Here is a 24,223-nt window from a genome sequence, read left to right as displayed (position 1 = left end):
CAAGTCTGAGCTCAGTCAGTCTTTGAAGTCTTTAGTGCTGACAGCAAATAGGGAAAATTTGTTCATTCTACAGTAGGTTTCTGTGAAATCAGTAGCAAGCATTAGTAATTTTTGTTAATTATCCCCTTCTGTTGGGTTCTGGAACTTTAAATGTGGAAGTTTTAACACATTATTTGCAATCCTTTCAATTGTCTGGTCAACAAAAAAAAAAAAAGAGAAAACAATATTGTTACAGTGCATGAATGTCAAAGAATTCTTGATTCCTAGTATTTTCTCTTTTTTGCAGTACGTTTTCCGGGCATCAAAACATATATTGATCCAGACACATATGAAGACCCATCTCTTGCTGTCCATGAGTTTGCAAAGGAAATAGATCCTTCAAGAATTCGTATTGAGAGAGTTATTGGGGCAGGTAAAAGTATACTCACTTAAAAAATGTCTAGGCATGGAAAGGCTGCTTTTCTCAAGTCACCAGGATAATGCAAGTATTTCTCTGATAACACCAGTTCAGTCTTAAGTGTGGTGTACATGAGGCAGATTCTCCAAAGCAATAGGTTTATCCCTTTTTTAAGACTTTATCCATTTTTGGGGGGTAGGATTTTTTTGTTGTTGTTGTTTGTTTGTTTGTTTTGCTGGTTTGGGGTTTTTTTTGCTTTGTTCCAAATGTACTCAAAACACTATCACTCAGCATTTGCCATAGTCACATATTCTCTGTCACTGAGGGGGAGATAAGGTCAGAATCTGTTTCTGGGGGCAGATAAGAATTTAAAAGACTAAGAAAAACATATTCTCAAATAGGAAATAGGAGGAATACAAGGGGAAAAAGAAGAGTCTGGCTTGGGATAGGCTTTCCTGTAGCTGTGCAGAGAAGGATCATTGGCAGAGAGGGATAAGTGGAAGATCTTATGACAAGGTGTAGACAGTATGAAGGGTGACATGGAGCTGGGAATCAAGACGAATGAGAAAAATAGCAGCAGGATCTCCTCTCATACCCTGTTTGTCTTTGAGTGTGTGATGGGGATGGAGAGAAATTACATCTGAACAATTATTTTAGACCCTGTTCTTATCTATGGGGTATTTACCTTCAGTTGAGAATATACCATGGAGATTGTAGGCCATTTCACTGCTGTTTGAAAATAAGTTTCAGAAGCTCATTAATCCTGTATGTATATTGGCTTTTTTTTTTTCAAAGGGATATGACATGCCCCTTGTGTTTTTAAGGATCTTATCCTTTGCTAATGTGCTCTGTTTATAGGCATGTCAATTATGTGCATTGAGTGTTAACCTCTTGTCTTAGCTTTTGTTTAATTGTTAGGTTTTGCTGCTCAGGAAAGTGCTGTGCAAGTGTTCCCACACATTCACTTTTGGAAGCCTTTGTAGGAGATAAAGGCTCATGGCTGCACTCTAGACTTCACTAGAGGTTCTGGTGGCAGCTCAGTGGTGACAGAAAGCACACCTTTGTGGTTAACACAAAAGTTAAATCCTTGTGAAGATCAGAGTCTTGTAAAACCATTTCTTGTAACTTTTGTATTGACTATTCAGGGCAGATAGCATTTTGTTATTGACCAGGTCTTGAGATTGTTTGCTCTGTGTTTTACACACTGAGAGCTTAAAGAGAAAGGACTTACAGACTTACCTAACTAGTGGATCTCACTGCATGACTTATGACCAACATGTCATTCAGAAGGCCCACCAACATTTCACACAGTTATAACAAATTAAAACAACAAACACACTGACAAGGAGGGTGTGAAGTTGATGTGGTACATTACATCCTCTGTATTGTTACCCACACACTGTTAGTGCCTGGGGAGCATGAATACACTTGTAAATTGCTGTCTTAAAGGTACTTTTAATACTGACTACATAGAAGTTTTGTCTTCACCTCACTGTAATTTTATTTCAGTATCATTAATTTGTATGTTCCATACTCCAATACCAATCTTTGAGCTAGCCATTTTGAGCTTTCTTTAACAATGCTGGTTTATTACTTACTAAGTAAATGCCAACATACAAATGCTTTTTTTTAACCTTGTTTACTTTCTCTAACTTTCATGTCATCAACGAAAAAAGCATTTCACAGTACAACAGACTGCAATAATCAGAGTTACATCTTGTAGAAGGGAGGCAGTAGAAAAAATATATTTTTATTTGCTCCTAGTGATCCCACCAAAGAACTCATGCTAGCAAGTATTGTCAGGAGAATTACTATCAGAAGACATAATATACTGTCATCCTTCTTTTTTATCTTTGTTTCGTTTATCTTAGTCACTCTAAAAGCGAGGTGTTTTTCAGTGGAGAGCTCTCATTTAATGATACATTACTACACTGATAGCAATGGAAATGTCTCCAGTGTTGCTAAAAATTCATTAAAAAGTGGATTAATGCGCTAGAAAATGTCATTCAAATAACATAACAGAAATAAAACCAGGCCTGTTAACAAACAGGGGAGAGAAAATATCAATCTGAAAGAGAGAAAATTCTGTTTCATGCTGCAGTCCATTTTGATAGAGTACTTCAGAATTTACCTGATTGCTTAAGCTAGATAACATGTAGCTGACACTTTGCACCATAGGAATTATGAGCTTGAGAGACCCCCAGAGGGCTGACTTCTGCAAAAGCATTCTGATTTCTTTTATTTCTTCCTTTTCTTCAGAGATATGATAGATATTGATGTCTTAGATTATAAAGCATACTCAACTACATTCAGCATTATGGTATAACTGCTGATTTCAAAGCAGTTGAATACAATAGACAAGGATCGAGCTTATTGATTTTAGTTCAGATGAAAATTGTGTCCTTATTCTCAAGTTAATACCATTATGAAAATTCTTTACTCAGCTTCGTTCTCCCTTTTCTCACATGTATGGGAATGAATTTTTGCCTGCTTTGACACATTTTATTCTTCTGTTTTTTATCTTCTAAAATTACTTCGGTAATCTGCCATCTTCAAAGATATTTGCCTGGCAGGGCTTGCGGACTGGCTGCAATGAAATTTAAACCCGTTTCCATGCAGGCAAGGTAAAGGTTAAATATCATGCCTGAGGCATGGAGAGTACAAATTCTCACAGAGTTTTTGATAGCTGCTGGGGTATAAAACATATCATTATAATTCACAGCAGTCCTAAAACATTCTTTATACCTTCTCTCTAATTCTATATTAAACATTGCAACTCCATGTAAAATGGATTGCTTATGATAGGAGAATTACTTTTAAAAGATGTTTTCACTTTTCACTGAAGTGAAACAAAAATTGAAATCTTCTACAAAATAAAAGCTTAAAATCTTTTAAGAATTAATCGATGCATTTGTTAAATTTGTTTTGTTTGAACAGTTTATTTTGATTAATGATTTTCATTTTGAATTTCTGCATCTTTGAATTTTCAAACCAAAAATTATTTCCATTCAATACCAAAAGTTTTCACTTTGAAAATGTCAAAGTGGAACATTGCAAATATTTGAATTTTTTCTTTTACCTAGCATTTCTGGCTACGAAATTTTTGAAACTGATCTTTTACAGAAAGCAGTTTCCAGTTTGTTTTTTCACTGGAAAAAGTCATGTCCAGGTGCTCTTGACAATTCACTAGTTGCAGTGCAGTCTTCTAATAACTTCTGCTGAAGTCTTGGTTCAAACTGGAAGGTAAAGGCAGTAGGAGAAAAAGTTTACAACCAAGTGGAAATTGCAGTTTGATCAAATATTTATAATAGCAAGCAGATTACAACACCAAATGCAAAACAGAACCTATTTGTAAGTGCTTTGCTTATGTTCTTCATGGTACCATCGACCAAATAAACAGATATTAATGAAGTTCACATTCTAGCAATAGTTACTGTTGAAATGGTCACATTGATTAGTCGATTCCCTTTTATTTTATCCACTACTTATGATGAAGTTTTACTGTTGTCCAATTTGATATTGTATGTTCTTGGATTCAGAACTCTTGGCTGAGATTTTTATCACTAATATTAAATATTCCATGAGAACTCCAGTCGGTTCAGTACAAAGACCCCACAATTTGCCATCTATTCATTGCTGTAAATTTTCTTTAGATGTAAATTTTCTTTAGTTTCTTTCAGCCACTCTTTATATTCAGATTGCTGCACCTACTGACGTGTTATCATATCATTTGATTTTGTCATGTCAATGACATTTTTTTCTGCCCCATCACTTCTTGCTCTTTGGTTTAAGGCTTCAGCACCTCTTCATGGAAGGAATTCTCAGAGGTACTTTGCCAAGTCTTAAAAATTACAATTATTCCTTTTATTTTCTTTGTTAAAATGTTGTAATTCAAGGAACTCTGATTTTTCACAGAGTAAACTATATTCTTTTTATAATCTAAATCCTCTGCCAGTTCTCCCACAGGTCTAATGACTAAAACTGGGGAAAATAAGTTGAGCTGTATTTGGTACTGTGACCTTTCAGTTCTATCAACAGCAACTGTCTGTATTGTAAGACATTTGCTTTGATCCCATGTAGTAATACCAGACTGCATATCAGATTTAAAGTTACTAACATTCCTGTTTCATTTTAAATAACACATATGTTATCACTGAATGAGAAAAGGGATGAGTGGTTTGCATAGGGTAAGTTTCTAGACTGCTCAATTAGCTTTTTTTTTGTATAACATACAATAAGATGTGTGAGGTTTATATCATTAAACCAGGGGTTATTTACACTTTATTAAAACTGAACAGAAAATGAACTCTTACATTTTTTTCTAGTTATCGCCAGCTTTTTCCCTGGAGCAAAGAAAGATGTTGACTTCATTGACATCTGGCTCTTAGCTTCTACTTAGTACACATGCAGTCATGAACCTTTACTGCTGCAGGGTCAACACTTGTCAAACTGAAGTAATGAGACTTACATTCTTAGATTTTAAAACTCCCTTTTGTTGAATACATTCCACTTTGACTTTAACAACATTCAAAATTCTTTATCTAAACAAAACTCCAGAAAAAATACTCTGGGATGAAATCTTGTCAAACTCTTTCTCAATGTAAATAATTCAGTGCTTCAAATTATATGATAAATATATATCTATAAATATATATTTCAAGTATATATTTATCTCCATCTAATCTAAATCAGAACTAGAAGTTATTACACGTACTTTAGATTTCCAAAAGTAGTAACTGTCTGTTTTGTGAGCTGATGATCAAGATGTCTGTTTGACACTACGTCACAAAAAAAATTGCAGTTAGTCTTTATGTTCACCAGTTGATCAATCTCAATATCCAAAAGAAGTGAAATTTGTTTCTAACTATACAAATCATTCATCCAAGAAAGGGAAAAGAAATGGGTCAGGGAGAAGATAGTGTTCCCTTCCCCTGCTTTGGATGTTGTTCAGATAATAAATCTTGGGATTGTAAGTCCTTCACCTGCCTCCTTCAGTTTAATTCATTTCAAAACACTTGGTGAACAGCCCTTTATAATCCCTGAAGTATGAATGCCATTATTTATGAAATTCTGAAGTTGTACTGTTTTTGTATAATCTTAAACTAGCAAAACAATTTATTCTATAACCTATGCTTTCCAAATTATTCTCAAAAATGAGATTTTGCAGTTCTGCAAATTTGTTGATCATGAAGTCTCTTTTAAAATCTGGATATTAAGGCTTTAGTATTTTTGCTTTTCACATCAAGAGAAAGAAATTGGAAATTTTCTCATTTTAGGTTTGAAAAGGCAGAGGTCATGGCTTTAGAGATTCGTTCTGGCACTGCTCCGTGTATCACAGAATAGAAGACTGATATACCATGTCTCTTTCAAAACATTCACATTTCATGACTTTATTTTGTGGTAGGACTTTGGAAGTCCAAATTAGCTACTACTTTTTCAGTGGCAGTAGTCAGGCAAACAAACTTTTAAGGAGAGCCTTCTAAGAGCTAAAGGGTCAAAATCTGTAGGAAAATCCTTATGCAAATATCCCTTTTGTCAAAAGATTCCCAAAGCATTAGTCTAATGACATATATTTTCACACATATACACACATTTTCAGGGAAGAACATGCTTTAATTTGTTTCTTAAAATTAAGTAGAAATAAAACAAAGGGGGGAGGGAAGTGGTAGAAAGAAGATCTAGAACACTTGGCTTTTGTTAGCTGTTTAAGAAGCTGCTAATTTATTCAGCAGTTATGTTCAACATCTGTTAATTGTACACTTGCACTTGATGATGTCTCTGTTTTGAAGTGAAAGACAAGCTGTGAAACTGGCTTTTTAATCCTTCCACTCTTCCTGGATCTTATTGGCTAATAAAACCTTATTTTGTTTTAGTGAAAGTGACAGAACCTAATAAAATAAAAGCTGTATAACAATATTCATTCTAATCCTATAACATCGGGGAGTTATAATTTTCTGAAGTGAAGCTTCTGCCTTTAAGGCCTCTCTCTTCTAGATTCATATCAGAACTCACACTGTTACAGGATAGAACTCTCTTGTTTTGTTTTCTTTTGTTCTGTCCTTAAAGTTTAAGGAAACCTAATTCAGGCAGCATGGAATGGAGGGGGTAAAAATTATTTCCTCCAGTTAAATATATATCTGTTTATGACTTTTTTTTTTTGTTGTTTATTTTTCAACAGTTCTGATTTCAAAATCACAGGGGTACAAAATTTAGTTTTGCTATGGAAGTACCCTGCACTGAGACTTGCTTTTAAATATTTTTGTGAACATTGGTTTATATTTACTGAATTATGACCCACTGAAAACTGACCTACAGGCATCCAGAGTATATTTGCTAGGGGCTTTAAATAGCTTTTGACTGGCTTCAAGATCTAAGGAACGTTGTGATTTCCAGACAAACTTAATTAGTAAATCTGTAAAGGGAATGTGAGGAGACATGCATTCTCCAAAGGCCCTTACATACACAGGAAATCATCAACTGAAGCAAGCTTTGAGATTCCTCTCATAGGCAGCTCAGTCCTGATTTGCTGAAACTGTTGGCCCTTGGCTGTCTGAACAGTGAAATATGTAATTAATTTCAAGTAGGTGTGTAAATCCATTTAAATAAACCATGTGCAACTGCTCTACTGTGGCATAATAGCATTAAGTTCTTTTAAATGCTTTCTGAAATTGGGGGATAGTCAGGTATTCTGATATTCTCATGGCATTTTTTTTCATATAGGCCTTAGGGTATGACACTTCTATAGATAGATATTGCTATCAGTAGTTTTTTTAGATAGATATTTTGTCTTCATCGCAATGAAAATCATTCTGTCATCACATTGCTTACTCATAGCATCCTGAGTTATATCACAAACATATTGATATCATAGTTTCAGTCTCAAAGTGTCAATAAAGCAAGATGAACAACACTGTGGAGGGCAGATGGTTTGGGACCATTATTGCAGTGAAAGTACAAGTCCCTGTCATCTCATGGTGTGGCACAAAGGAAAGGTGATTATTTGTTGTGAAGTAATGCTGAATATTTTGCTTTTCTGGGATATGATGAAACTTGTGAACTTGAATATCCCATCCATTATTTCTCTGTCTGCATCTACGGGATATGTGTTTCTTAAATATTTTTGCATTCTTGTTTCACTGACAACTACAAATAACTCTGAACTCATAAAAAAATACAACTTTAAAGAGGGCTACTGAAGGTTATTTTGAAAAATAAGGTGTATAACTTCAGCAGTACAAACTGTGCTGTAGTTCTTCAGGCACTGTGAATGATCTAACAAATATTTTATCTATTTAAGGTGAGTTTGGAGAAGTATGCAGTGGGCGTTTGAAGACACCAGGAAAAAGAGAGATACCTGTTGCAATTAAAACTCTAAAAGGAGGCTATGTGGACAGGCAGAGAAGAGATTTCCTGAGAGAGGCTAGTATCATGGGACAATTTGATCACCCAAATATAATTCGCCTTGAAGGAGTTGTTACAAAAAGTAAGTTACTATTACTAGTTCTTTTATAATTTTTCCCATTCTGTCATTTAGTATCAAAATTAAGCATTAATTCCACATTCAGTATGGATTGCAATTCTCAGAAATCATCTAAATCATAAAATAACAGTAGATAGTGCAGAATTTGGGACTGTAATAGGAAATGCATAGCTGTTTTCATTTTAAAATGTTTTATTTCTGTTTTTTAATAAAAATCCTCTCATTCAAATAAAGTCCTTATAGGTTCTTATTAAATAGACTGTAAAGTTTGCTTATAGGCAAGTGGAATACAGTAGAGAAAACCATAAATGTAACTGACTTGATAATGAAGTGAAATCATCTTTCAACATAGCACCTATATTCTTCTTTTCCCACAAGAGCTCATTATTTATTTGGTTGTGTTTTAGTGATTTCAGTACCAGAAGAAATCAGTTTCCTATTTTAAAGAAATAAAATGTAAACTCTTTTAAACTTATTGTACACTTGCAAATTATTCACTAAGATTCCACAATAACATGTGAAATGTCTAACTCTTCATACCTGTTGCAGCTGCCAAGAGATATCACTTGCCTCCGAAACCTAATGTTTTTAGCGGTGTTATGGACTTTTCTGAAATGCTGAAATATCTAGTTACCATTTAAGTATTAAGTAAAAAGTCTTATTAAAATGCATGTGATTTCTTTAATGCCAACTTTTTGCAGTAATGAATTAAAAAACTCATGTTATACTCATCTCAAAATTCATCATTGCCTCAACTAAGCCATGTTGTTTGCTAATTTGAAGTACTTACATTTTTCCTTTAAAGATCAAGTGTTGTGTGTTTAAAACAATGATGTCCTCTTATTGTAATAGTAAATACAATAAATATGAATATTTCCTGTTTTCAGGTTGTTACAAATCGATGCTTGGAAAACACAATATACTAGAACAAAGATGAAAGTATAGCTCCTGAACTCATGTCATAGAATCATAGAATCACAGAATGGTTTGGGTTGGAAAGGACCTTAAGATCATCTAGTTCCAACCTCTCTGCCATGGGCAGGGGCGCCTCACACTAGACCATGTCACCCAAGGCTCTGTCCAACCCGGCCTTGAACACTGCCAGGGATGGAGCATTCATAACTTCCTTGGGCAACCTGTTCAAGTGCCTCACCACCCTCACAGTAAAGAACTTCTTTCTTATATCTAACCTGAGCTTCCCTTGTTTAAATTTAAACTCATTTCCCCTTGTCTTATTGCTACAGTCCCTGGTGACTATAGCATCAGTACAGTCTGGCATCCTTGTAGGCTCCCTTCAGACACTGGAAGCTGCTATGATGTCTCCATGCAGCTTCTCTTCTCCAGGCTGAACAGCCCCAACTTTCTCAGCCTGTCTTCATACGGGAGGTGCTGCAGCACTCTTATCATCCTTGTGGCCATCCTCTGGACTTGATCCAACAGCTCCATGTCCTTCTTATGTTGAGGACACCAGAACTGCACACAGTACTCCAGGTGGGGAGTCATTGGAATACGATAGGTTTATGATATGAATTGTTCAAATCTGTTGCTGTGGTTCTGAATTAAGATGAAGAGGATCTTTTTTTTTTTTTTTTCCTTCACACAATATTGCAAAGATAAATTCATTATTATTTAGGAATGTTTGGTTACTTGACTAGCGAAATCCATTATGTTACAGGCTTCTGGAAACATATGGCTTAGTGTTCTCCATTGCTCTCCTGTCAGTAACTGCTCTGCTCACAGCAAACAAGAACATGTGTTAACACTGGCTGAGCAGCACTGGAGATCTTTGTCAAGAGATGTAAATATGTAGGAATCTCATTGAATTTAGCTCCTTGCTTTGTAATGAGCAGTATATCAAAAATTAAATTCCACCAGTCTTCACCAACATGGGCAGTTTATAAGCAAGTATCACAGGTATGACTAGGATCCATGTGGTAGATCTAGTAGTGTATGTCTCATTTCTGAAAAAGGCTAATGGCTGTGATTTACAAACATTGTTTAAATCCAATTAGATGGTACTCACAGGGTGCAGTATAATGTGCTTGGCAATGGCATGATTGTTTAATCTTTGCCACATTTATATATTTTCTCTCTGTAATGGCTCATCGTCAGTCTAGAGAAAAATGAAGATTGCATTCAGAAAACAGAAACAAACAGATAAATCAGTGCTCCAGCATTATTTGTTCCTGTTCTACAGGAAAAGTGATTATAGACAACTATAAGTCAAGAAGTCATCATTAGCAGTTCTGCTTTTCTCTAAGGAGTCAACAAACTTTACTATTGTTTTTGGAATGTTTGCTTAGAGGTATATAAATATACTAGGTGTTACTGTTATAGTCATACTGTCCTATAAAAATATGTATCTCAGATATTAAATAAGTAGAGAAAGTTTGAAAGGAAGTACGGGTCAGGCAGGTTATAAAAAAAAATATATAGCAATAATTATAGAATGAAAAAAAATACAAGAGTTATCAACAAATTTCTCCATAAGACGTGGAAAGAGCAAGTTATGTAAGTATAAAGGGCAAAGTTGTGCAGTACTGCACTGCTGCAGGGAAGAAGCTAGGAGGCAGGCTAAGCAATGGCCTCATTTAGCCAGTTTATCTTTAGGATGTTATCTTGCATTTATAGAATCATAGAATCATAGAATCATAGAATTGTAAGGGTTGGAAAGGACCTTAAGATCATCTAGTTCCAACCCCCCTGCCATGGGCAGGGACACCTTGCCCTAAACCATGTGGCTCAAGGCTCTGTCCAACCTGGCCTTGAACACCGCCAGGGATGGAGCATCCACAACCTCCCTGGGCAACCCATTCCAGTGCTTCACCACCCTCACTGTAAAGAACTTCTTCCTTATATCTAATCTAAACTTCCTCTGTTTAAGTTTGAACCCATTACCCCTTGTCCTACCACTACAGTCCCTAAGGAAGAGTCCCTCCCCAGCATCCTTGTAGACCCCCTTCAGATACTGGAAGGCTGCTATGAGGTCACCACGCAGCCTTCTCTTCTCCAGGCTGAACAGCCCCAACTTTCTCAGCCTGTCTTCATATGGGAGGTGCTCCAGCCCTCTTACCATCCTCGTGACCCTCCTCTGGACTCGCTCCAACAGCTCCATGTCCTTTTTGTGTTGAGGACACCAGAACTGTACGCAGTACTCCAAGTGGGGTCTCACAAGAGCAGAGTAGAGGGGCAGGATCACCTCCTTCGACCTGCTGGTCATGCTTCTTTTGATGCAGCCCAGGATACGGTTGGCTTTCTGGGCTGCAAGCGCACACTGCCGGCTCATGTTAAGCTTCTCGTCAACCAACACCCCCAAGTCCTTTTCTGCAGGGCTGCTCTGAATCTCTTCTCTGCCCAGCCTGTAGCAGTGCCTGGGGTTGCCCCGACCCAGGTGTAGGACCTTGCACTTGGCTTGGTTAAACTTCATAAGGTTGGCATTGGCCCACCTCACAAGCGTGTCAAGGTCCCTCTGGATGGCATCCCTTCCCTCCAGTGTATCAACCGAACCACACAGCTTGGTGTCATCGGCAAACTTGCTGAGGTCGCACTCAATCCCACTGTCCATGTCACCGACAAAGATGTTGAACAGGACCGGCCCCAACACCGATCCCTGAGGGACACCACTCGTTACAGGTTTCCAACTGGACATCGAGCCATTTACCACAACTCTTTGCGTGCGGCCATCGAGCCAGTTTTTTATCCACCGAGTGGTCCATCTATCAAATTGATGTCTCTCCAATTTAGAGACAAGGATGTCATGTGGGACAGTGTCGAACGCTTTGCACAAGTCCAGCTAGGTGATGTCAACTGCTCTGCCTCTGTCCATCAGTTCCGTGGCTCCATCATAGAAGGCCACCAAATTGGTCAGGCAGGATTTCCCCTTAGTGAAGCCATGTTGGCTGTCACCAACCACCTCGTTGTTTTTCATGTGCCTTAGCATGTTTTCCAGGAGAAACTGTTCCAAGATTTTGCCAGGCACAGAGGTGAGACTGACTGGTCTGTAGTTCCCCGGGTCTTCCACCTTCCCCTTCTTGAAAATGGGGGTTATATTACCCTTCTTCCAGTCATCGGGAACTTCACCTGACTGCCAGGATTTTTCGAATATGATGGACAGTGGCTTAGCAACTTCATTCGCCAGCTCCTTCAGGACCCGTGGATGGATTTCATCAGGTCCCATGGACTTGTGCACGTTCAGGTTCTTAAGATGGTCTCGAACCTGATCCTCTCCTACAGTGGGCCTAAGGTCTTCGTTCTCACAGTCCCTGCATTTGCTTTCCAAGACTTGGGTTGTGTGGTCAGAGCATTTGCTGGTGAAGACTGAGGCAAAGAAGTCATTAAGAACCTCAGCCTTCTCCAAATCCATGGTAGCCGGTTCTCCTGATAGCTTCTGGAGAGGGCCTACATTGTCCCTAGCCTGTCTTTTATTTGCTACATATCTATAGAATCCTTTCCTGTTATCTTTTACATCCCTTGCCAAACTTAATTCTAGCTGGGCCTTAGCTTTCCTAACCTGGTCCCTAGCTTCTCGGGCAATGTTCCTGTATTCTTTCCAGGCCGCCTGTCCTCGCTTCCACCTTCTATAAGCTTCTTTTTTCCCTCTAAGTTTCCTCAGCAGCTCCTTGTCCATCCATGGAGGTCTCCTGGCCTTCCTGCTGCACTTTCTTCTAGTCGGGATGCAACACTCTTGAGCACGTAGCAGGTGATCCTTGAATACCAACCAGCAGTCTTGGGCCCCCCTGCCCTCTAGGACTGTATCCCATGAAACCTTACTAAGGAGGTTCCTGAAGAGGCCAAAGTCTGCTTTCTTGAAGTCCAGGGCAGTGAGCTTGTTGCACGCTCTTCTCACCGTCCTGAGGATCTCAAACTCAACCATCTCATACTGCCCCATCTGTGGTATTTAGAAAATAACACGGCTTCAGCTGGGAGCAGAACCACTAAATTCTAAATCTAGGATTGCACAAGCCAACACAGGACGGAAATTTCCTGTAACTAAAAGGTGTGCCATAGAAGTCAGAACCTTGTCCTAGCCAAATTATTTATGTAATGATTAAAAGGTGTTTTGTGTTAAAACTTAGATTAGCAACAGCAGAAACTGATGTGCATTACAGTTCCACTAATGTATAAAGGCACATTGGATGCAGTAAATTTGATTAATAGGCACGTAATGCTGTTCTTAGCACATGCTTTCCTCTTTGTAACCATTAGTCATTAGCTGCTAGCAGTTGCTGATATATATTGCATCAGTTTGTAAGCAGTACCTTCCATTACAGTGTCATTGACTATTGGACAAAAAAGAAAGAGAATCTGATTGTAATAAGCAGAAGTGCTTTGCCGAGTCAGTAGCTATTGACTAGGGCAATAACAAATTCTCCTGTTCATTACAAATGAGAGCTTTTATCTGGTGCTACCAGCTAAGCAGATGTTAACTTTTAAATTATACTGTTTTCAAAATTGCTATGGAATATGTACTGTACAGGATGAAAAAAATGCTAAACTAAGCCTGCTCAAAAGTAAGGCTGAAACAGTGTTTTAATGCCCTTTTCTGATTGCTTCATTTCTCATTTGTCCTAACTGCAGTCCCTAATCACAGAGAGCAGTAGGCAGAACAGTTGCTGTAGCACAAGCTTTCTGTTAGCAGAGAGTTCATTTCAAGGGCAATTTGCCAGGCCAAGGCAAATACACCATAGCACGGAATCTGGATCTGATTGTTCACTTATATTGCTAATCAGAAGTTCCAAGGGAAACTTTATTCCTGTTTGGTTTGGTTTAGCAACACCATTCCTTGTATGGTTTGCCATAAAAGGGTGCATATGGTCTCGGAAATCTGTGAGAGATGCTTAGGTACTTTATAAAAGCATTCATGTTTCCCTTTCAAGTCAGATTAACACAGTAATAATTTTGAGATGTCTTCTTGGGTCTGTCAGGGCATGCTCAGCTGAGCTGTATGTCATCGTCCAAGCTGATGCTATTTCATAAACAGGTATAAGAAAAATAAAACTTTTTTCTCCAGCATGAGTATATGTAACCAACATTGAGATCTGGGCTGTATAGAAGTACGATCTGTCTTATACGTCATGCTAAAGTCTGTGTTTCAGACTTTCTATGGAAAGTCGGTAAAGTAAATTAAAGGCATGCTTACAGCAAACACCTGCCAACATAACTATATCTACAAGAGACATGAAAAAATGGTCACTGAGTATTGTAACTGTACTGGAAGAAATCATTGGTGTTGCGTTAGCCAAACTGGAATCTATAGTTAGTTTAGCTTTATGGTATCTTACACAATAGTTTACAGCACAACCTTGTCATTACTGTATAATATTGTGTCAATTCAAAGTATCAATGCTTGCAAGGGCTTTATTGTAGTCATAATCTTCATTTGTTTGCCTCCCCCTCAGACTTTACCCCAAATAACTTTCAATTGTTAAAATTAATTTCAAAGGAATTGCTTCTGTTTCTGAGCTTTGACTACTGGAGGATTCAAAACTGTGACATGTACAAGAGCAATACTTTTAACACATTCATTTTCTTTAACAACATTATGTATATTGCTATTTTCCAGAAGAGTTTTCAAATTAATCCCATCACAAAAGGAGGATGAATGAAGGCAGCACCAAGAGTTTTGGTTCTGTGTAAGCTTACATCCTCTTAAAATCAAGTCTGGATTTGGAACAAGACCTTCAACTCCCTTATTGTCTCCTCACGGTTTTGGTTTAGTAACTTTCTGCTTATTACAATATAAGCTTGTTCTGAAATATGTAGTCAGTCATCTGGCAGATTAATTCAAAGCTTTAATCATAAGGTTTCTCTTTAAATTATTGTATATAACCTGTTCAGTGCAAGAAGAGTCCTGATAACAGTGTACTCTGCCTTGTCCATGAGGAAGGCAAAGCAGCAGCATCATCCTCTTTCACTACAGTTTGCAGTATATAGCTTTTCATACCTGACCCATTTTTCAGTGTTCAAAAATGCTGTGACAACAATGTTTTTGGTTTTGGGTTTTTTCAGCTAAGACATTGTGTTCTAGGCCTTAGAGCCCTCAGCGTAATGAATTTAAAGTTGCCCTTTTTTCCAACCAGTTAACAGGTTAAGACTGTTAAATGGAGTTCAGAATTCAATTTGAAAGGTGACATATTTTGCAGTACATGTGTTTATTATACACAGCAATGTCTATTTGGCAGTTATGCAAAAGGACTGAGGAAATTTTGTGGCAGTGTTCATAACATTCTTAACTTAGTCATGTATGGTGAAATTGTACTCCCAAGAAATGCGATTGTGCAAAGTTCAAGTTGTTGACCTTTTAAGAGTTAAGTTGCGACTATTTGAAGTAGGCTACACCATGATAGCTTACAAAGTATGATTATGATTATGCACTAAAAAAATTGTGACCTACATTACAGTACTTACCATTGATTTCTGAAAAGTAAAACCTTCAGGGCCAACAGAAAACATACAATGTTAATAAATTCCATGTTAGCATTATAGTAGTTTATAACCTTCAGTGTAACCAATTTCAGAGCTTGACATTTACTTCTGTCAGTAATCTCAGTACATCAGTGAGACATCACTGGCACCTCCAGGCACAGATGTACTTGTTGGAGGCCAAAATGGCTTCAGACCCACACATTGAACCCAGCCTTGCACTGGCAGGCACTTACGCCTGCCTTATGCAGCCCAGATGCACAGCAGGGTATGAAGACATTACTCATCCCTGAATATCTTCCATTCTGCTTATGGACAATCCACTAGGACATAGAGTGGTGGTGAGACTCTATGTGTATCACATTAGCCAGTGGGCTAATATGACATTAGGCATAAAGCTTAATTTGTCTGATGAAGCATATGGCTCAATGTCCAAGTGGAGACTGGTGACAAGTGGCTCTAGGGAGACCTTATAAACGGTCTTCCAATACCTAAACGGGGCCTACAAGAAATCTGGAGAGGGACTTTTTACAAGGTCAGGTAGTGACAGGACAAAGGGGAATGGCTTTAAACTGGAAAAGGGTGGATTTATATTAGGTGTTAGGAACAAATTCATCACTGTGAGAGCAGTGAGAGACTGGAACAGATTGCCTAGAGAATTTGTGGATGTCCCATCCCTGGAATTGTTCAAGGCCAGGCTGGATGGGGCTTTGAGCAACCTGGTTTAGTGAAAGCTGTCCCTGTCTGTGGCAAGGGGGTTGGAATTAGATGATCTTTAAGGTCCATTCCAACCCAAACCATTCTATGATTCTCTGATTTCTACACATGCATGCATACATGCGGATATTTCAAGAAACATATACAAACTACCATGCATTCCATTTGTTGAAGGTTGCTGGCAAAAAATGATTCTTAATCCTCCTGAATGACATATACTTCAAAGAAATTGGCTTTTAAACCTCTGGAAAAAATTATTTTTTCTTTTTATTCATTACATTCTGAGAATTGTTCACAGAGATCAAAGTGCCATTATTGTTTCCTGCAGTTCAAACCAGTCACATTTCTGCATTCTGCTTTTCTGTTTTGCAGCTAGCAAGCTATACATTATAACTGTCAATTCTGATGTAACATCTTTCACAGGACGATAAGCAATGAAGAAAAAGCCTGTTGTCAAACAGTCAAACAGCTAACATCTTGTTAGCAGCAGCTTAATCTGACCATGGTACAGCATCTAACATAACTAAACCTCTATAATTCTACTTTTATAGGTTACATCCAGGAAACACGATTTCACTTTCTTCGGGATCCTTTGACTTCAGATGTCTGTATTCAGACATGTTGGAGCTGACTTTCAAAGATATTTAGATGCCTTGATGTGGGATGTGGTTCTAGGAGAAAAAGAGGTGACAAAAATAATTCATACCAACAGCCATAAAAAGATGAAGTCCTGTAGATAAGAAACGGCCAGACTTTATATTTTCTTTCCTTTTAAGGAAAATCGTGGTTTTCAGTTTGCATAATTACATCATTATTAACTGCAAGTGATTGCGTTTCCATTCTGAATATAGTATGCAATTTCGTCCTTCAACATGATAGTAGAGAATAATGTGGTATAATAAGTTAAAGGGCATGATAGTTATAACATGTAGGTGATACATGAAGGGTTGGAGCTTTTTTAAAAACTGCAACTGGAAGATTTAATGAGTAACAGGGGGAGACAAGATTGCAGTGCCCTGACAGGTTTGCAACAACATGGCTAATCTGTTGCCTGTGTAGGAAAACTGTATAAGCAATGATGGGAACAATTATAAATGACAATTGCAATTGCAATTGACAGTTAAAGGAGTGAGAGTGTTAAAGAGTGTATATTAAGCAATTAATAATCCTGAGTCACAAGCTGTTGATTTATTTTGGTAACTGTACATTCATTTCTTATTCTGTATAGAGGCAATACCACATTAGTAAGTATACATGTGACTGAGTATTGGTAAAACCTGGTTGCAACTTTGTTGTTGCTAAATCTTTGCTAAAAGAGAAATTAGATGCTCTCACTGAAATAAATACCAAGACATGCTGAGTTTGAGAATAATTGATAATGATAGCTGAGAGAGGTTCTGCTGTATTTTAGAGCCTAGTGAAGTCAGATTATACCAGAAGCACTATTTGGTAAGCTTCAACCTAATCGTTAAATATTACAGTATGCTCAAAAATGAAGCAGGGTTGTGTCCTCTTACAAGGCAAATTAAATAAACTTTGTATTATTTTTCAACAATAAACGATTCTCTTATAATTCACAGAATGTCAGCATTGGGCTGTGAAGGACACTGGGACATCATGTTGTCCATCTTCCTGCCACAAGGCAGAATCAGTTATATTTAAACTAGTCTGGATAGATGGTTGCCTATCCTATTCACAGAAACCTCTCCTGGTGAAGATTCCACAGCCTCCCTGGGCAATCTGTTGAGTGTTTAACTATCCTCATACTTAACCTTTCTAGTGTTAAATTGGATTATTTTTTTACTGCGCCTTAAGGCCATTAACTCTTTTCTTGTGTGTGCTGGAACAGTTTGTTCCTTTCCTCTTTGCAGTAATATTTTACATTTGTAGACCATTATAATGTCTTTACTGTCTTCAGTAAATCACCCAGGTTCTGTCAAGTCCTTCTTCATGGTATACGTTTGCTAGACCTTTGCTCATTCTTAATGCTTTCCTTTGGACTCCTTCCAGTCAATTCATATGTTTTTTAAAGTGTGGGTTTCAAGAGTGGATACAGTGGATGCTGAGCCTTACCTTCCACTAGCAAGCAGGAAATAATTATTTTAAATGTAAACTGTGCTACTAATCTTTAAATATGTATGGGTTTCAATAGCAGCCACTGTTGGCTTTTATTTTGATTTATTATTACGCATAGATCCTCCTCTGTGAAACAGCTGTCTGTCTAGTCTTTCCTTCAGGATGTATTTGTGTGGTTGTTTACTGCCATCTCCATTGACTCTCTTTATCTTCCAGAATTTTGTCCTGTGTTTTCTCGCAGTTTTTCCTAGCATGCCAAGTCCTTCCATTTTGCTGTCTTTCTCAGATTTAGACTCACAATTTTAGTTCCAGCATCACAGTCATTAAGGAGAAAACAGAACAGTAGCAAAAGCCCTGGACCATACTATTTGTATCTTTCCAGGCTGACAATGAACCACTGAGGACAGTTTCCTAGCTGTTATTACCCTGAATGTGCAGTAGTTTAATCAGAAATTTCCTGGGGAAATTTGAGGAAAGTGCTAAGGAAAAGAGTTAAATCACACAGTGCACTTTGGAATATGTATGGATAGTGATATAATGTAGTCATAATTGTCAACTCATTGGCTGAGATTAATTTGCTTACTACCTTTCTTTCTTTTGTGCTGTCATTAGTCTCTTAGTTTGCAATTGTAGTTCTTGTTCTACCAGTCATCTAAATAATGGAAGAGTGGCAGTAAAGCTACTGTAGGCTGCAGTGACATAAGACCTCGTACCAGGAAGGCTGTCACAGTTAGAAGAATATCTCTATATTTTCATGGATTACAGTTAGTTCTTGATAATAAGCTTAGGATAGAAGCATTTCATACCAAGTTTTACTTTTTTCGTGATATTTTGAGTTAAGATGTTACACAAAGACTGAACTTTTATGGAAGAAATCTAGATCAGATAACAAAATAATAGAGATAATTTGATGTTCCAGTCCCATGGCAGATGTTTGTCTAGATCCGTGTCTGACAAGGAACACAGCTTCTCCTTGAGGTGACAAGTTGAAAGATGGGATACATAATTATGATGACTGTTCAGTCCCCATTGTTATTTTTTTAAGAGAAACAGCTGCTATTCTCACTGGCTTAACTAAATTCAAATTTACATTAATGCATGGAACTTTTAATATATCCCTGGTGCTTTCAATTTGATGCAAAGTTATTCTCAGTGTATCTTAATGTTGCCCAAAGTTTGCTCGTGGGTGAAGAGTTCATGTTCACCCTCACCATTTTGTTTGCATTTCTCCAATTCTTTGAATAAGCCTACCTTACATGTATGAAAAGTTTAATCTAAGGACTTACAAGTTCATTTATCATAGAATCATAGGATCATTTAGGTTGGAAAAGGCTTTTAAGATCAAGTCCAACTGTATTTATGAAGTGTTTAGAAACCCAGGGGGCAGAGTGCTATTGAAGCCAGAATATGAACTAAATAGTAATGCTGGAACCTTTTTACAGAAAAGTTGTAAAAGGTAGTGAATGTTATAAATAATATTAATCTTTTCTAATCCAGTGTATTTTAGGTATCTAAGAATGGAGGTATGTATCTTAGTACTCTGCAAGCCTCAGAAAATGCATGTCTCATTAAACAGGTACACGATAGCAACTAGATTTTTATTGGTAAGTTGAGATCCTTAAATAACTTTTTAAAATTAATGTACATGTCTGTGTCACTATTGAAAACAGAGTACTGTTATCTGTGCTTTCTCATATTGAATATACTGACAATCTTTGTGGACCAGTAGTATTGGTGTTAGTACTTTTGACCATGTTATGCTGCCAGGTTCTAGTTACTACCTGTCTGAGTTAAAACCTTCACAGAAGAAATAAGCATTCTGTAAACATACCCTAATTCACCTACTATGCAAATAGATCAGCTTGTATGCCTGAACTTTGATTAACTGGATGAATGTTTGAGTCATTAAAACTGTTCCAGAAAAGTTGTACCCCTTCTCTTGTTCACATCTCTAAATTTTACATTTGTTTGAAAGTATATGAATAAGGAATGAAAAAATAATTTTTTCTTATTCTATGTTGCTTAGGCCTACCAGTTCACTTTGCCAAATTTGTGATGAAACGGCACATGCAAGACCAACAAGTAATTAGTGGAAGGGGTAATGCCAGCAATGTGGTACAGGTTAATACGTAAGGACAAGTTGTGGTCATAGATTTACCTGAACTAGAATAAGCAAGAGCTTTGTGATTATTCTCCTGTCACCTCAAAATAGAGAAGCCATCAGCCATATTTCATCAGGTAGTTATGGTAGGTGCTGTCCAGATGTCACACATATAAACTGTCATATGCAGAAACATTGTCATATAAACCTCTGCCTCAAGAGATTGTATTGTAGTTTTTACTACAGCTTAAGGATATCTAAATTTCTAATGGAAGGCAACAAGCTTGAGATATCATTAATAGCAGATTCATATGAAGAAGAAGAATTAAAATAGGGATTAGTAATTTTCTCATATAAATGATCTGCTATTGTGTGTTATGGAAACAGGAGATTCGGATGAAAGAAACCTTTGCTTATTTACAACATCATCTTCTTTCTAATGCAAGGATTTCTATAAACAACTCTAGTTTTAATGCTTTGGAAGGGATGGAAGGAGAACAGAAGAGAGAAGAAAGGGACATCCTGAGAAGGAGGTGCTACCAGTTTGTTTTAGCAAACCACAGATAGGTTTCTCTAAGAGTTTCTATTTATCTCAAACCAGACACATCCTCCTCATACATGAATCAAAGCACTTGTGTGGAATATTGCCAGTTGGGACATGCTTCCCACATACAGATTAGTTTTCCAATGTACAGAAGTGAAAGCTGCTGAAAGTAACCATTTTCAGTGATTAGTAGGAAATCTTCAACATTTAGAAGCAGAACAGTCATATTATGCAATGAAAATCTGCTCAGACTTGTTTGAGCAATGGCCTGTTGAAAAGTGCCATATGTTTTCTGTGTTCTGCTCTGGAGAACAAGTGAGAACTTTAATGACAGCGAACACACCCGCACATTTTGCTTCCTCATCTCACTCAGCGTTGCAGCTCCAGCCAAGGCAGATACAAAGTTTCTACTTCCACCATTCTTCCAGCACTATCATCAACATCCACAAAAAATAATGCCATCATTTTAATAGCATTTTTATCTGTAATCTGTTTATTCAGAATCTATTAATTTAGCCCATCACTTGACATTCTTTGTATATTTCTGACCTCCAAGTTCCTTTCATTACTTACTGTGAGTCTTGCTGTATCCATCTCACAGACTCTAATTATCTTTCTGATTCTTAATACGTACATAGTTCAGGTTCCAGATGAATTAATAATTTAGATGCAAACTCTCTGGGATCCATTCCAGACTCTTGACGTTTTGGTTAGAAATACAGTTTGCAAAAAATATTGCTGCTTACATTTTACAGTTCTTCACAGATAAACATAGTTTTGACACTGCTTATAAATCAGGAGTAGATGATAAACCTTTTAAGGGGGACACAAGTAAAAGAGAGAAGCAATGTGGGAAAAAAATAGTTATTTAAAAAAACGTAATTCGATGGCATGAGTTTACAGAGTATTCAGCTTAAGTATGTTCTTAACACAAGCACAAAACACTAATAACAACCCTGTAAACACATTTGAAGAGGCAAATGCATTCAGTCTGACATCTCAGAATAGATTTATGACTACATCAGTTGGTAAATATTGTCATTTTTCTACTAAACTTTAACAAGGTAATTTCTGCTGAATAAAATTTGAAAGTAAATAAGTTTAGCTGATAATGACTTTATTTCAGTATTTCATCTAGAGAAGCATAGTACAGAATTTTCATAATAGTAGAAATCTGAAACAAACTCCTGTACTGTTGCTAGAATCACATAATTGGTTTCCTTTCTTCCTGAAACAACAGAAACTTTTTAATTTCTCCCTAGACTGATAATAACTTACCCACTTTGGAAATGAGTCTCCACTCTTTCCTTTCTGCATTTTTCCTCTCAGCTGTAGTTGAGTACATTCTTCAGCATACACTGTTCTGCTGTTTTAGGTAAGATTGGCAATTTATTTCCAATTTTCAATGAATACCTTTTTAAGCTTTGAAAAATATGATTTTGTGGCCTGCGTAAATGCTGACTGCCCAATATTCATCTTGCCAGAATTGCTGTTGCCAAAACTAGCACAAGATCAAATGAGAGAAGTTTTACCACATGGCATTCAACCTTAACACCAAGTGGTCTTTGAGCTTGAAAGATAATTCTCTGAATACACTGATATCAACAAAGAGATAATTAACAAGCACAGCTAATTCTCTTTGGTCCATAGCATTTTCCAAAAAGAAAAAGGAAGCAGAATGCCCATGCATATGCCACAGGCCATCAGATAGCTACAGGAGCTGCCTACGACCTGGCTTCTAACATGAGTTATCAAATGTGGGCTGGGACATCTACATTGAGCCTAGGCAGAAATGTTTTTTTATGTAGCATATAGATTTGTAAATGTAAACCAGTCTGTAATACATTTCTAATCAAAGAGTTCATCTGACATTATGGTAATGATAATGGCGGCAGCCTTCCTAACTTCTGATTTTGGCATCACTTATTTGAGGGAGTCACTTGGTGTTAGTAACCAAGAAGAAAATCAAACCTCTGTACTTAATTGCATTGATACTAGTGAAATGTCGATTGTGACTGGTATGAATGTGAATAGAGAAAGGAATCCTCACCCTCAATTTATACTCCACGTTTGTTTAACTTTTTGTCACCTGACTCTTTGGAAATTCAGCCCCGAGTGTTTTTCTTAACCGGAAACACTGAGCCTATTTCAATGGTGCTAATTACTGTTTGAAAGTGGAGAGCGTTTATCTCCTACTCTTTGTTCATACTGTTACAGGCTAGCAAGGCTAAAAGAGTGGATAATCAGAGCTTTAATTGCAGAACTGCAGAAAGTACAGCAGGCTGCATGAATGCATTCATCTTCAGATGTCATCCGTGAAAAGCTGTTTCACTCCTTAAATTAAAACTCACTGCAATTTTTAAACATGAAGTACAAAAGTAAAACATATTCTCTCTCTTTTTATGGAACATATGAAAATTTAAAAGCCCGTAGAACTTGTTAACCATCACATTTATAAGACCCCATCAGCATTTCACATAGGAGGTCTCTGTCTTAAACGATGAAGAAATCCATATCATAGGAGTGTGCAGGTTTTACTCAGGATCTTTCTTTCCAAAATCATAAAAATTGGGTGATCAAAAGACTACTGAAATGAAATTCGTATTGCTAATTATTAATGGTCATTCCGCAAATTAGGATGTGTACAAAATGAATGACAGAGGGTTTGGCCAATATTGCAGGCTTGTTTTTTCTATCATGAAAACTGTAATTTTAAAGTATTTTGTTTCCGACTAATTTGATAATACATGCATGATCATGAAATCCAAATGTACAGGATTTGGATACATGCATGATCATGAAATCCAAATGTACATGCAATGCTTGGAACCATGTTCTGGATATCATACATAACTTTAAATACATAAAGATATCAGAGTTCTTGTTTGGCATTGCGCTAAAGCTATTTTTAGTTTAAGCACTGACTGAAAAATACTTATTTAATATACAGCTTAAATATACACAGATTGGTTTACCTCATAACAGAAGCACACTATTTCCAATTACTATTCCATTAAGACTACAGAGATGATTCAACACAACAGTTGTTGTTTCTGTTAAAAGCCTTAATCATATTAATGTTGTCACACCAGTCTTCTCAGCAACCAGAACTTCAGTGTGCACTGACATTTAACACATCACAAAATAAATGGCTATAGTATTTGTAGAACTCTTTCAAGCAATTGCCTCAGTTTTTTCTCGCAAATGGCCTATTTGTCTAGAAGCAGCAAGGGAAATTAAATTAGATGTTAATATTCTATCCAAATATTCTGTAATTTCCATCAGTTCTTCCATAGGAATTGCAAGCTTCTTTCAGCATTTTCCTTTTTCTCCCAGAGAAGTCATAAACTAGCTATAATTGCGATTTTCTATAATAGTGTCATTCTATGTAAATATTCCTAAGTCTGGATTTATTTCCATGCACCAATGAAGAAATAAGAGTACTCCAGCACTTCAGGTTCATAGGAAAGCATTGTCTTTCACAAG

At 37.0% G+C, this 24,223-nt stretch overlaps 1 protein-coding gene across 7 annotated transcripts in view; it reads left to right on the top strand.

Annotated features, from left to right (window-relative positions):
- Positions 1-24,223, top strand: part of LOC115601713 (ephrin type-A receptor 6) — a 490,729-nt gene that overhangs the window by 365,498 nt on the left and 101,008 nt on the right. For all 7 annotated transcript variants that reach the window (XM_030472043.1, XM_030472041.1, XM_030472045.1 and 4 more), the window contains 2 exons: positions 287-412; positions 7,695-7,880. In XM_030472043.1, coding sequence (XP_030327903.1) covers positions 287-412; positions 7,695-7,880 — 312 coding nt within the window. The remainder of the gene's footprint in view (positions 1-286; positions 413-7,694; positions 7,881-24,223) is intronic.

Source organism: Strigops habroptila, chromosome 2, assembly GCF_004027225.2.
Source record: "Strigops habroptila isolate Jane chromosome 2, bStrHab1.2.pri, whole genome shotgun sequence".
Taxonomy (NCBI): Eukaryota; Metazoa; Chordata; class Aves; order Psittaciformes; family Psittacidae; genus Strigops; species Strigops habroptila.
This window is presented reverse-complemented; position numbering and strand designations above follow the sequence as displayed.